The 15,023-nt window shown below is 37.9% G+C and overlaps 1 protein-coding gene across 10 annotated transcripts in view; it reads left to right on the top strand.

Moving 5' to 3' along the window:
* SPIDR (scaffold protein involved in DNA repair) overlaps positions 1-15,023 on the top strand; it is a 210,683-nt gene that overhangs the window by 46,652 nt on the left and 149,008 nt on the right. For all 10 annotated transcript variants that reach the window (XR_006171761.1, XR_006171760.1, XR_006171758.1 and 7 more), the window contains exons 6-7: positions 3,995-4,227; positions 13,828-13,928. Coding sequence is in view for 6 of the 10 variants with exons in the window: in XM_042837230.1 (XP_042693164.1) it covers positions 3,995-4,227; positions 13,828-13,928 (334 nt within the window). In the remaining 4 variants the exon portion in view is untranslated. The remainder of the gene's footprint in view (positions 1-3,994; positions 4,228-13,827; positions 13,929-15,023) is intronic.

The following is a 15,023-nucleotide window of genomic DNA, read 5'->3' as shown; positions in this document are numbered from 1 at the left end:
AGCTTTGTACAAAAAGTTGAGTATACTTCTCTGTTCTGTGCTGAATTTGGAAAATTTACATGGAGGTTTAATCCTTCTCAGTTTATTGCTGTGTTATCGGTAAGATGCATCGAGTGCTTATTAAAGTAATCAAATCTAGCTATTTCTTGTTTCTTTCTTCTGTTGATACTGAAGTCAAAAGGTAACTTTTTCACACCTTCCTAGGGCAAATGCTGTGCAGACTGTGGAAGTACTTTAAAAAAAAAGCATTCTTTTCTTTTTTAATAAAGTAACAGCTGAAGTCAATCTCTTGAAAGCTGAGGAGGGAGTATTTGGTCCCACATGTATCAGTTGCATATTAGCTGCTCTGCTGCTGGGTGCAAAATGTATGTGCTCATGGGAAGGTACTTTTGTTTGGCTTTTATTTAAATTGATCTCGTATTTTTTAGTAATTTAAACAGGTTGGCTAAGGGCACAAGCTTGCTGTTTCTTTTATCTATTTCCATGTTCATGCCATCCAATATGTACTGGTGAGTGTGGTCGAAAATGCGTCAGAAGTTTTCCTTCAGAGCTATCTTTTGATGCATTTTGATTTGCTTATCTTTAAGATACAAGGTCCTGAATGCTCTACTATAGTAGTTGGTGACTTTTTTCTTCTAGACAAATCTCAGTGGAAAAAATGACACTATTCTGTATATTTATACTAAAGTCATTTTTCCATTAAAGGGAAGAGTCCTAGAAGAGCAGCATTTAGACCATTTCAAAGGAAAACATTCAGAGAGGAAATCAATCTATTCTAAAAGTGAACGAAAATGAACCATGTTTGTCATCTTGGAGAGAGAGTGTGAGGTCAGCTCCTGCTTTTTTTTTTTTGGAACCAACTCTGGGAAATGAAAAAGTGGTTAGCATGACATAAATGAGGGTGTGGCAGCAAGGTCATCACTGGAAATGAAAGGAAATCTTAGTGGATAGTCTAGAACAGAGTATTTGGAGTGATGGAGATATATGAGAGCCAGCTGTGGAAAATGCCAGAGTGGGGATGGTTGATTGGGCTTGGTGTGGAGGAAGAACTAAGGTGGAGAAACTGAGTGACTGGGTAGTGTGAGCAGTGTGCCTTTTGCCACTGTAACGTAAAAAATAAAAGAGAAGGGGCTATATTTCAAAGGAACAAGAGATGTACGAAAATCTGCTACTTTTAATATGACACTTCTTTGTGCTCAGCAATGACACTCTCCAGAAACTCATGGTGATGCAACTGGGGATGATGTTGTTTTAAAATAAACCAAACAACCCACTAAACAAAAACCTTGTGAAAATTTGTATTTAGGATACTTATAAATGATATACAATTCGGTAGCTATCAGTGATCATTTTAAAGTGAACCTAAGAATTCAGATGATTTTCTTTTTCTCAACTGGGCACTGCCATAATGCTGGTAGACATGCTGTGTTTTATCTGCATGCATAAAAATCATGTAAGTTCTGAGCACATTTTTTTCACGATGTATTTCTGATGGTAACTGAATGATGTTCAGCATTTGAAAGCTTTTCTTCCCTGTTTTTCTTCTCCATTTTTAAAGACTTTTTTTTTTTTTTAATGCTAACAGACCAATTTCAAACAACAAAAACACAAAACAGAAAAGCATTAATAAGCAAAGAACCCCAAAACAAAAACCTCAAAGTGTGGTTTCCTTGGGGAAGTTAAGTCTAAACAAGTATACAGTAATAAATAATAGAAGAAGTATGAAATGATTTATTAGACAAGCCTTAAGAAAGCTTCTCAACTCTTACAACAGTCTGTGGGATTGTAATGTGCTCGACTTCAATTACATCCCAAGGGCTTTCCTGATTTGCATTTTACGTGCAGGGAGAACTTGAGGCTTGCATCCTTTGGGCACACCAGGTATCATAGCAATTTGTGTAAAACTGAAGCACTCCTAAAGCATCGAAGTGTTTTTAGAACAAAGCACTTGCTTACTGCTTTTGTACTGCTTGAAACTTTTTATTTTTGGCTCTTTTCCAATGCGGAAGGAGTTTGTTTGCAGAGAGATGTTGTTGCCAAGGGACGAGTGTTGACTGCGTTGTTTAAAACAGCAAAATCACGGGCTGATATGAATTACATTCTTTTAGCAGTTCTTCTCTGGATCGCTTTAAAAGGTCCTTCCAGTTTCCAGAGTACTTAGGTCAGCTCATAGAACATGAACGCAGTGTCTCATCATTTACGTGAAGAACGTATTAAAGAACTGGCAGTAGCTGTATGTGGGGCTTTGTTGTCTGCACTGGAGAAATGTTGCCTTCCGATGGTTATGCTAAATAATAACATGCAGTTTTAGTGAATGCAGTGATTTCCCTCCCTTTCACCTTTATCCTTGGAGTCTTTATCTCAGTCATTTGTCTTACAAGCTGTGTGGAGAGCTGTTAAACAGGTTCATTTTATTTTGTGATGAGAGCAGCATTATCTGGACCTAATTAATCTTAGTTTCTTTTCCAGTTTCCCTGTTGATAATATGAACCTAATGCATTGCAGTTATCAGCTGGGTTTTGGCTTTTCCAGGGATGGAGGATGAGCTGCTGAAGTTGCTTGCCCCAAAGAAAGGCTTTGTGGAAGGCTGCTGGAGTGAGGAAGTGCTGTGCCCTGGTGCTGGAACTGCTCTGTGCTCCAGAGCACTTGTGCTGCTTTGTTGTTAACCAACTTACAGCAGTGGAAGAATGAGACAAAAGCATGTATTATAAATGCAGTTTATAGTTCAGCTTTAGTGTAGTTTTGCAGACACTCTAATGCTATTTAAGTGTCTTTCAGTAAATTAGTGTCTTTCAGTTCATTAGAATATGGCTTGAATGAATTTTGTCTGTTCTTACTTAGGAGTGAGCAGTTGTGTAGCATTTCTGTACTGCTCTGGAAAAATGAATGGCTGTGCACTTCACTGACTATTTGCCACATGTTTATTTTTCTTTGTATTTCCAAGTATTTTTGCTTAATGTTCCTTAGTACTTGGTATTTTAAGAAATACTGGGTCAAGAGATAATAACTTACATAACAACTGAACGCTGCTTGGCTTACCCCTGGCAGCCAAACCTGCTGCCCTGCCCTGTCTGTGCAGGAGCCCTGCAGGAGAGTAGGGCAAACTGAGCCAAAGCAGGTGATTTTTTTTTTCCTGTCAGCACTCTCCTGAGCCTTTCATCTCCCGTTCCAGATTTGTTTTGGGACCTTCTCATGCTTCCTTTCTTGGTTCATTGTGTCCTGTGTGTTGCTGTGAGAGGAGCGCCAGCAAGGTTTTTAGGAACTTCAGCTCCACTCTCTGCTTGCTGGTGGCTGTGGCTGCTGACCAGGGGTTCCTCTAAGGTGCTGTGCGGCTGTGGCCTGATAGCATCTGCATGTCGGTCCAACATCTCTGATACCTTCCCTGCAACTCACAGGCCCACTAGACATGCATGAAGGCTAGCTGTAGTGGTCAAATTCTTGTTTTAACAAAATGTTAAATACTGCTTGCCAGCTACAATTTCTGTCTCATGCAGAGACACGTGCTTGTTTTTGTTTGTTTTTTCTCAGCTCAGAATAGGGCAGAAAACTTTCTATTTACCTGAATCCAGACCTAACTTTTGTGTTGCCTTTCAGCTCTCTTGCTATTCATGATCCCTTTCCACATTAGGCTCTGTTTTCCAGAGTTTGCTTTGCTCCTGACACTTGTTTGTAAACTTGTAATGGAGATGGGCATTGACTTAGCTTTTTGATGAGTTCTCCAGATCTGGTTATTTTAGAACAGATGTTACTCATCTCAGTTTTCTTTCAACAGATGATCTTTATATTCAGCAGTTCATGCTGACTCAGAAAAAAATAATATGCATTTACAGTTGTTCAAGTTATATGAATCAATAAATTGTGATTTCATTTACTGATTGGTAGGGAACATAACTGTCTACATAAATCTGTAGCTGAAATTAACCAGATATTTCATGTAATTTAGTTTATTTCACTAGCACTCTGTTTAAATACTTCTTTATTTTTATTTCATTAGTTGGCAGAAATTTCTGAATATTCATCTGACAATGACTATGTGGAAGAAGTGGACACACAGCCCACTGATCCAGGATTCATTAAGAAATTGCAGTTGAGTGTGGGAGAAGCTGCAGCAAGACCTGCCAGCGATTGGCTCAAGTCTGCACAGGCCCTTCTACAAACACCTAAGAAACAGTCAGGCAAGGCCTCAAGAACCCCGGAAGATTCTGCTAAAAAAAGGAAATTACTGAGGTAAAGATACTGTTCTTCTGAAGTGCTTTTTAAATTGTAAATAAAATAATGCTAAAAGAATGAACTAAAAGAAGAGTAGGAATACGTTTCAAGGGCAAACACATGAAAGATTTTTGACAAATTGCAAAACTAGAGTCAACCTTTCAATCCTGAACCCCAGTATACAATTTGATACAATATTTGTTATCACAGAAATGCCTTAAATTAGCTTACAAATATGAGCATGCATACTTTTTTTTTTTAGCTTGCGATCATTTCATTGTCATGTGCCTCTTCAGATAGTCTGCAAAAGATGCAAAAGAATCAAAGTTTTTTTGTTCCTTTCCGGATTTGTCAGGGTAAAATTATCCAAAATGGCATATGAAAGGTGTGCTGAATAATGCAGGATGGAGTGATATTTGAGCAAAAGTGGGATGTGTTTGTTTCTCTGAAATATGAATCTTTGTGACTAAATTAAGTGTATTGAAAAGGTGCTGAACAAAAGCCACCTAATCTTGAGATGCGGAGCTCTGATGTACATGATCCTGTACGTCCCTAGCTAATTGCAATGCAAAAATAGTTGGTTCTTATTTTGAATTCACAGAAGTTGTTTCATGTGGTATTTGTGTGAGCATGACTTAAATTTTGAGAAGGAAAATGATGAGCAATGCTGCTGTAGATAGCAATTGCATCCTTAGCAATATGGTTCTTTCTACTGATTTTATACAGCGATCGATCAGAAAATAAGGCACTTAGAGAATCCTTGCTTCCGTTAAATAACCATATTTCATTTATCTTTCAAAATTTTCTTGACTACTTAGAAATGCCAACCAAGGGAACAGATTTGAAGCTGTAACAACTTGAGGATTTCTGTACTTGCAGTGCTTTGCTTGTGCAATCAAGCTTTACTTCTTACTACTTTAAAAGCCTGAAGACAGAACTCTAATAGGTCAGACCAAAGCTGTACCAAAAATGCTGATGGTGGCTAACAGCAAGTCTATGTGAAGGTAGTAAGAACAGGGCAAATGGCATGGTGCTGTTTTACTCAGATGTACTTTGAGCTTTTGGCAGTTTACTGCTCAGGATCTGTATGAGTGTTTTGTTATCCTCCGTGGATTTGTCCTGTAGTTTTCTGACGCCATAAAAAGCTTTGAGTGTTGCAGTAAAACCCCACAGTTAGTGGCTACATAGCTTAAACATGGCTTCAGCCTGCACCTGTCAGTTTAATTTGATGATTCTGATGATCACATATCACTTAGTGCAAAAATGTATTTTTATAGCACAAGTAGTCTGAAATGGATGTCCAGCAGAATAAGCATTTATTCATTTGTAATTTTTCAATACAGAATGCAATTTGGCCAGAATGAATAAAGGAACAAAATTTGCAGGGTGGATTTTTTGTTTTTGTTGTATGCTGCCACTGAGTTGAAGGCTTAGGTTTTCAGTGCTGTGTACTGAAGTCCAGATTGGAGAGGGTTGATCAGCTGCATGATCAATTAAGTGATAATCTTTTCTTTCTGGTTATATAGTTAAAAGCTATGCTGCATTTTTTTTGGCTTGTTCTTTCTCCTTCCTTCCTGCCTCTACTGCAGATTGAGATCACAGCAGAAAAGCAGTAAGCAAGAGAATTCTTGCAGACAGGATCTCTTCCATGAGTTCCCACTTGGACCATTTGAAATTCTGCAGCGGGGGGAAAAGAGCTTAACTGAGCTCTCTTTTTCCAGACTGGTGCTTAGTGAAGTGTGGGTTAAGAGGAGATAGCAGAGGTGATACGGTCTTGGTCTTCCTATGCAAATTCATAGAATGGCTTGAGTTGGAAGGGACCTTTAAAGGTCATCTGTTCCAACTCCCCTGCAGTGAACAGAGACACCTACAGCTACATCAGGTTGCTCAGAGCCCCATCCAGCCTGACCTTGGATGGCTCCAGGGATGGGGCATCTGCTGTCTCTTTGGACAGCCTGTTCCTGTGCTCTGTGTGAGAGATTCTAATCCAAAACCAGACTGTTTTGTTATATGTACTTGATGGAAAAGTGCTGATATGAATAAGCCACCTATGTTATTATTTCCATTTTTTACAAAATAAAAAATAATTATATGTTTTTTACTGATTGTGATCACTGAGCTTGTGATGACCTTCAAAAATTAGAGCATATTTTAAAAAAAAAAAACTTAGCTTATTTTTTGTGAAAAATTGCATACCGAGTGGAATAATCTCTTGTGATGTTCTTTATGCATTCTGCTGTCTGCTTTTATGTTATCTATATTATTTAATTGCAGCTGTGTTCCAGTTACCTCAATGGTTGCATTTTTCTAGTCAGCCTCTCTGGCTGGAACACTCTTGTTGCTGAATGAAAGAGTATTGTTTGTTTCATCCTATTGATACAATTGTGATTCTCCACAAAAATTGAAGTTTAGTATACATAACAAATCTTCAGAAATGAGCTGATTATGGATAATTAAAATCTAATAATGCTAGTGTTAGAAATTTGAGTGTAAGGTCAACACCTTAGAGTGGAAAGAAAATGAGAAGTCCACCTGTCTCCTCCAAAGGAATGTGGGACATATACAGTGCTGGGATGTGATGAGTGAAATTTGAAGGGGTACGATGCAATTGTTCTCACTTAATAGCTCTGTGGGGTTTTGGGATGCAATTAGAATCTTCAGAAAAGAAAGAAAGCATGTAAGCAGTTTTTCCCTCACTTAATTGATCTATTCTGTACTCTTTTTGCCAAATAAAAGCATCTCTTCATATATCCCCTGTATTACTAGTTCTTGTTTTCAGGATTGTTTAGGTGGAGATTGTTGTTCTTTCTACAGTGAACTGCAGCATAGAGATGGTAGTCAGTATTGCCTTGTTTTTCAGACGTGTTGGAGGCCCGAGTCAGGTTCTTGAGTTCCCTGCAGGGCAGTGCTGTAGGAGGTGCCAATCAGATCTGCTATGCTGGTAGCAAAATGAAATCTTTCGTTTACCACTGTAAAACTGTAAATCCGGGACATCCTCACCTTAAATGCTGGCTTTATGTGCCATCTTTGGTAGCCACATTCATTTAATTTAAATAAAAATGGGATCAGAGTGAGTGGAAGAAATATCATTTTCCAAGATGTTCTGAAATACAAATGCCACTGTACTGCACTGATAAGCTATTAAAATAGCTGATAAGCAAGTACTAGTAGTGGCATTTGATACAGAGATGAGTTGGCTTGGTGATTAGGTCAAGAGGTATTGGTTTTAGATGTTCTTGCCCTTTTATTCTGCCACAAAGTTTTGATTTCTCAGCAAGGTATAGACTACCTTTGCTTCTGTATAAGCTGCCTGCTGGCAGCAATGAGTATTATGGTAGAATGGTACCAAATAAAAATCTCCTGCAAGTGATTTGCAAAGCTAAGGGAGAAGGGAGTAGGTCCTGCAAATACTAGTTTTCAGGAAGCTCTTTTCAGATTATGAATTCGTGTTACAAGGCGAAATGTATAAACTGTGCTAATTCCAAGTCACTCAAGTATCCCTCGTTAACAAAGGGAGAAATGAAGAGTATGTTGGAAGTCTCAACATTTGTTACACAGGATAAACCAGTCACTGCATTTATTCAGTATCTGTATACAAGAAAACTCAAAATGCATTCATTCAGTGTTTCCTTTCTACAGGAAGACCTCCAGGAGGTTTTATGAATTGTTTATTTTTTCAAACAGAATTTTATTTCTATCAGCCAAAGCAGTCTGGCTTTCAGTGCAGGAAATGGATATCTTACATTATATAATGTCAACTCTACTTCAAAATCTGTCGTGTTGCAACTGCCTTTAGTTGTGTAGAAGTAACTGCTTTAGGTTTGGATCAAAGGTAGATGGTTGTTCCCAATGGCATTGATTTTCTTGTTAATTTTGTATGCAAATTTTAGCTTAATAGTGAAATAAAAATCTTAGGAAAATACCATTTAATTCTCTTACATGAATCAGTAGATCACCAACAGGTTTGATCTGCTATATTTAACTTCTCCTTTTTAGAAAAGGAGACAATTACAGAATATCCTGGTTCCACATGCAATAAAATGGTCACAAGAGGCCAACTGAGATCCTGAAAGTAAAGTGCCAGGAGAGGAAAGAGTTGGCACAAATGAAGCAAGCCTTAAAATTGGATCTGTTTTTCTCAGATGCATCCATAAATAACACGAGAGTATAACAACCACAAACTAGCTCTTTTAAGCCTAGTGATCTTAGGCTGAAGTCCTTACAGTTGAATGAAATTGTATTTGTTAGTGAATTTCTTCTTAGATTAGGAGAATATAACTGAAGAATATCATGGCTGCGCTACAGATGTGCCATTTGTAATCACTGAAAATACACATGGGCAGTCTATTAGTCACTTAGTGAAAGCTAAAATGTCTTTTCTTACTAACAAACAAACAAAAAAACCCAACAAACCGATGGTTTAAATGGGCCGGAAGACTGTTGTTAAAAGGAGATAAGTCTTTAAATAAATAAATGAATAAATAAATTTTTCCTTAGTGTGACAAATTTTCCAAATTTCATATAGAGTACATCTTCCTGTTTGAAATGTTTGAAGAGAGATGTAGTTATTCTCTATTGAACAGGGGTCACTTTGATGGGTTTGATTTGTTTAATGTTAAAGTTTGCTCATTTTGTGTAAGAGCTCAGGGAACCAAAACCTTCAGAACTGTGAAGAGAGCTGTTCCCTTATCTAGTGTGGCAAGGCTGTTCCTATCAAAACTGGCTCCTGCACTGTTTTCCTCTTAAATTTGTGTCACCGTTCTATAAGAAATGGTGTGTGAGTCTGGTACTTGATTAATTTATTTATCAATACCTCCCAAAAAGGGATTACTTATTTCTGTGAATGAAGTCTCTCCATGTTAAATCATCTTAATTCTGGTGAGTGCTGTAAAAGAGGTAGGGCAATCTGAATATTTTTTTTCTATTATATAGCCTGAAGGGCCAGAGGGCTGCTCTGAACTTTATCAGAAACTGAAAAGAAGGGCAATCAATGCTTTAAAAATTAAGAAAAAAGCAGGCCTCAAAGTCTGTGCGTTCCCAAATTCTTTCATATATACTCTGAGAGATGACTTACGTGGGAAAATCAACTGCCTATGAAGTTATACTTAGATATTTTTGCTGGGGAATTTGTGAAACCTAAAAAGTGCTTGCTTGCACTGTTCTTGACTATTGCGGCTGTCATCCCTCTTAGTTCTCTTCCTCTATATTGTTTGAGGCTCAAGGATCTGTAAACAAAATCTCACTACACAGGGATGATGGAGCTCTGGCCTTAATTACAAAGAACCATTTCTGACCTGCAGGAATAACTGTGGTGTGATGCAAAAATATTACATGAGAAAGTTGAATTGTTGAAAGAGGAATGAGGACACATCTAGTTTACACTGCGCAATTAAAACTTCATTACATGAACACAGGTAGAGCTCCAGCACTCCAAAGAAGATTGAAAATGACTTTTTAAAACTCACCCTACTCACTAATGCTCTTTTTTTCCTCTCTATTAACCTGACTGGAGTTGGAAGCTGGGAACCAGCAATATGTCTGTTCCAGCTGTGTTACCTTTTGGATAGTACTTGTTGTGTGACGTACAAAACGTTTGAAACTTGCTGTTTGTTTGTGCAAACCAACAATCACAAGCAACCAAGCTTTTACCCAGGTACAGAGCTTTCTTTTGGTCATCAAACCCGCCTTTCGTGTGGATGTTGTTCAACCTGGGCAACAGTGGCAATACATATTTTAAATGAGTAGTTTAACAAGCTCAGATTTAATAGGGAAGTGGTGCATGAATTTCTGCTTGTTAAATATGACTGCCTTAAGGGATTAAAAAAAAAACACCAAAAAACAACATAAAATAGTTTAGAGTTGCATGATTAAAAATAAAAAGGTTTTGACTGGTCGAGATTCTATCTGAGCGGTTTGGCTTCACTGAGCAGCCTTTGCATTAACTTTTTGCCAAATGCATTACGTTTGCTTATGATAAAACACTGTTTTGGGGTCAAGTTTGAAGTGCTGGTCAGTAAGGTATGCATCTGAGCTTATAGCTTTTGTCATTTAAATACATACCACTGGCTTCCTTGATCACAAAAATCAGAATTAGTAATCAAAATACATTTTCTGATTTGAGATAAATATACTCCAGATGGTGGGTTTGTCATCTAGGACAATTAAGTGTGTTATAAGGGCTAGATATGTGTAAAAGAGGGAACTGGATATTTTTAAAAATAAAATTGTAATTGGAAGCATTGCTCTTTTCTAAGCAAGGAGTTTGGTTTTACACTGGAGTTGGCACCTGCTCAGTGTCACACTCTGCTTTCAGTGAGCTTTGTGTAGCTCTGTTACCTTTCCTCTGTGCAGCCAAGAGTGAGTCTGTGTAGTTCATAATATCTCCCAGTGCATAGATGAACACTTTCAGCAGTGGGCACCTGTATTGTATGAGAAGAAATTTGTTGATCTCAAGCGTCGTTGTCTTAAACCTGCCAAACTTGCAAAAGAAAACACCTTTTTTTTTTTTTTTTCCTTCAGTTTCTTTGCTTTAAGTGTAGTGGAATTCATTCTCCTGTGTTTGGAGCAGTATTTAAATTTCTTTTTTTATTTCTACTTTTTAAAAGAAATGAACCATAAACAGCCAGCTCAATTGCTACATAAATTCCTTTTGTGCATGGCATGTCCTTGAACTGTATTTTCCTAGTTTCACAGCGTATGCAACAGGCAAAGGAGTGGGGGGGGAGGAAGGCAGTTCCAGTGACCAACTGAGAACATCTCATAAATGCTTTTTTTTTTTTTTTGCTTACATTTTATATCTTGCAACCATGCAGATGCAAAATGCAGTATGTTTGCAGTTTAAATAATTTAAACTGCCTTTGGAATTAGAATTGAAGGATGAGTATTAATATAAGTATCAATTTGTTTTTATCAGCATCAAGGCCTGCGAGGGAAAGACATGATTTTATTCTTCATAGACCCTGTGATAACTGTTGTTCTAATACAGATATGATTAGGAAATCAGTAAAGAAGTGTCAGATAGCTTCCCTGGCAGACACATCTGGCCTGAAACTGGGGGTTTTTTGCTTTTTAAAATTTTTAATTTTTTTTTTTATTTTTTAATTCCTGCTGTGTGCCTCAAAATCAGGAACTGCTTTCTTTCATGCTACAAAGTGCTTCTGCCATAGGTAAAGTAGGAGTGGGCTTCCAGAAGAGTAGGGACTGACCAGGCACAACTGCAACCCTAATCAGGAAAAGTGGGGAGGAAAGTCCCTGGGGACTTTCAAGATGAGGATGGAATCAGGCCCTGGGCAACCTGATCTAGCTGAGGTGTCCCTGCTCATTGCAGGGGAATCAGACTAGTTGGCCACTGAAGGTCCCTTCCAACTCTAAGGATTCTAGGATTGTATGGTTCTAAATTATACTGTGAGCTGTTTTTTTGTGCCTTAAGCATTATAAGAAACTGCATTTCTTTGAATGTTCTTTGTGGAAGGAATGAAATAGTGTTTTGGAATGCTTCTACTGAGCAGTCTTCTTCCACCAGAAATGTTTTTCAGCTACTAGCTCTTCTGTTTATTGCTGTAGTCCAACTCTCTGTATAGAGATCAGTCTCAAACTCAAGCAAGCAAACTCCAAATGCATGTAGCTGCTGTATTTCCAAGTGTAGCTGAAGTGAATGGTGTTCTGGCATGGCTTAGGTAGATCATGCAGAAGAGCTGAACAACAAACTACATCCAAGAATGGCAGTCTGGCAAGAAGAAGAACTGGGTGGGCAGGTTGCTGATGTTTGTAAAAGCTTTTTGTCCACAGCTACTGGAGTGCAGTATGCTTGAATACTCAAGTTTGAGGTAAACGTGGCAAAACGTTAACAGCAGCAGATCAAGTTGTCCTGTACAAAATTGTGCTTAACTTGACCCTGCTGCATACGGAAGTATCCATTGCATTTTTCTGTATTAGTTGATTCTGTGTTTCGTGATTCTTGCTGAAAGCAGTTCATGTTATTAAGCTTTTTGTAAGTTCTCTGGAGCCCAAGGTTTCTGAAGTATTTTTGTCAGTGTTCTTGCTTGATACAGCAAGTCCTGTAGCTTTTTGAGAGAGGGTTCTTTGTTTTGGGAATCTGGGGATTCTTTGCTTCCTCTGGAAGATAGTAAATTAGAGTTTTCCTCTTCCCAGAGTCCCCTCAGCTGTAGAAGAGGCTGCAATAATGTAAACCATGTAACTTCCATGAATCATTCTGGGTAAAGCATGACTCTTAAATTTGAGTATCCATTCTGTGGTCTTTTCTACTAAGGTGTTCAGCCATGCTATCTACTAAGTCTTAAGATAGTTATGGTTTTGCAAATTAGATAGTTGGTTAACTAGAAAATCAGCTGAGACTGATAATCTGTTTTTATGTAACCTGTCGATTTATCTGCAGGTGAAATGGCTGTCAGTAATTTCTAACCACAGATTTTTAGTGTTTAGCCTTTTCAGCTCCTCGTTGGTTTTCACAGGTGTGAGTCCTCCCAGTTTCTCATTTGCAGTGTCAGCTTTACCAAGCTATGTGAACTACATTCTAAAATAATAACCCCATTCATATGCACAAACAAGGTGGTCTTGTGCTCCCTCTTTGATTCCTAAACCAAGTTTACTAAGGACACATTGCAGCTTAGTGGAAGCCCTTATTAATATACTGAATTGTTCTTGTAGTGGGGAAACTTAGTGGTAAGGAAATAATAATGTATTTTTTTTAATAAAAATAACCTGTTTGAAGCCAGAGAGAAATGCACAAATACCCTCATGCTGTCCTTAAGTTCATTGCAACAACCGAGGGATATCTTCTATGACAGTATTTTTTGTTTTAAGATGATAAATTGATGTACCTTGGATTGGAATCCAAGGGGTAGAAATTGCTTTAGTGTTACCTTAAATGTGTGCGGTTTAGATGCCACTCCTCTGCTCCTCACCTTGGGAATGCCAAATTAATTCCATCTTGGAGAGTGTTCAGACCACTGAAGCTGCACACTTGACCCAGCTTGTGAAATGAATCACAGGGTCAAGTATGGGTAAAAGAATATTTCTGTGATCACTCCTTGCCAACAGACAAACAAATCTAGGAGGGAAAAACCCAACCTGTTATAACTAGTGGCTACACTAAACCATTTGGGATGTTTGTTTCAAATTCAAAACTGTCTGTAGTAGCTGTCACAATAAGTGCAGAGAAGTTGGGGGTCTTTCTTTACAATCCTTGTGTAAAGATTGAGACACAACTGAAAACTTGAGGGTTATGGACTTCTAGATAGTGGAAAATGTTTTATTGTGTGTACTGATTCTATACTCCTAATAAAACACATGGTTATTCTCTGGAAAGTGAAAAACTGGGAGAGCTAATCTGTAAAATGTAATGTTACTGTATGCTTCTGTCTTTAAGGACCAAATTATATGTATTCAACCACCCTGGAGGTGTTCAAGGCCAGGCTGGATGGGGCTCTGAGTACCCTGGTACAGTGGGAGGTGTCCCTGTCTATAACAAGGGATGGAACTAGATGGTCTTAAAGCTCCCTTCCAACCCAAACCATTCTATGATATTCCATTAGTCCTATGGTTTCTCTTGGCAAATCTGATTATTGGCAAAACTGATCATTTCTTCCTTCTCTGCAGGGGAGGGCTGGCTGAGAGATTGTGTCGACTGCAGAACAGAGAAAGATCTGCTATTAGCTTTTGGAGACATCAGTGCATTTCAGATGCTAAAATCCCATCAGGTAAGAAGCAGTATACACATGTAAAAGTACATATATGTATGTGAAATATAAACATGTATATGTAAGTATGTATGTGAAAGTACATATATTTATATGTGCATGGGGCATCTCTAGGTGTACTACTGAAGTTTATAATTTGATGTTGCCTGAATTGGGCTTAGAGTTTTCTTGATGCTTTTGAGTTTGCAATATCCCTGTTACGAAGACATTTGAATCTGAAGGGTAAAAATCTTCTTTTAAGTATCTTCCATCTACTAGATTCTTTAGAACTCTTTGCTTTCCAACACTTGGGAAAATTGTGTTTCTAGCAGTTGTTAAGACAAGTCAGGGTTTATTTTATGGACGTGCATTTTTTTTTGTTCTTACAATTGTAGAATCATGGAATCACAAGGTTGGAAACAACCTTCAAGATCATCTAGTCCAACCATCCTCTCATAATGTCTTTATATTCACTTCTTCCTCTTAACAGTTATATTTTTTTTGAAGACACCCATGTTCATGGGTAATTTCTGAAACTGTGGATGATGGCAAACAAAGACAAATGAACACAACTGTGAAATGAGTGTGAAACATAACTATAGGGATGCTCTTCCCAAAAAGAAGGGGTAGGAGTTCAACTAATTAGTTCTAAGTGACCGATAGCACCATCTTTCAGTAATATTTGATAGGAGATAATAGATTCATAGTCTAAGAGACTTTTTTGTCAGTTTGTGTGTGACTGTAGGATACAAAATGTCAAGCCTTTATTCTTTATTAAGCCCACTAATTGTTTCTGAGCACATATTCCATTTGTTTTTCAGAAAGTCCTCTGGTCTTAATTTGAAAACATGCGGATAAGGGAATCTATCATTTGCCTTGAGAGTTGTCCTTAATTCCACTCAAAGTTTTTGTTTTTTGTTTCTCAAATCTGGGTTTGTCTGGCTTCAGTTCCCATCTTTTGTTTTTCATAAAGCAGTTCTCCATTGGATTCATGAGCTCTTTAGTATGTGGCATTTTCCCTCTCTGACGCTTGCATAGCAAAATCATGCTGCTTCACAAATTTCATAAACTAAACAGAATAAGCTCTTTAAGGAGCTCTAGAGTTTTTTTTCTTCA

This window comes from Centrocercus urophasianus, unplaced genomic scaffold, assembly GCF_019232065.1.
Source record: "Centrocercus urophasianus isolate 14NV4802_14NV808 unplaced genomic scaffold, USGS_Curo_1.0 seq_11, whole genome shotgun sequence".
Classification (NCBI taxonomy): domain Eukaryota; kingdom Metazoa; phylum Chordata; class Aves; order Galliformes; family Phasianidae; genus Centrocercus; species Centrocercus urophasianus.
Note: the sequence above shows the minus strand (reverse complement) of the source record. Positions and strands in the feature narration are given on the sequence as shown.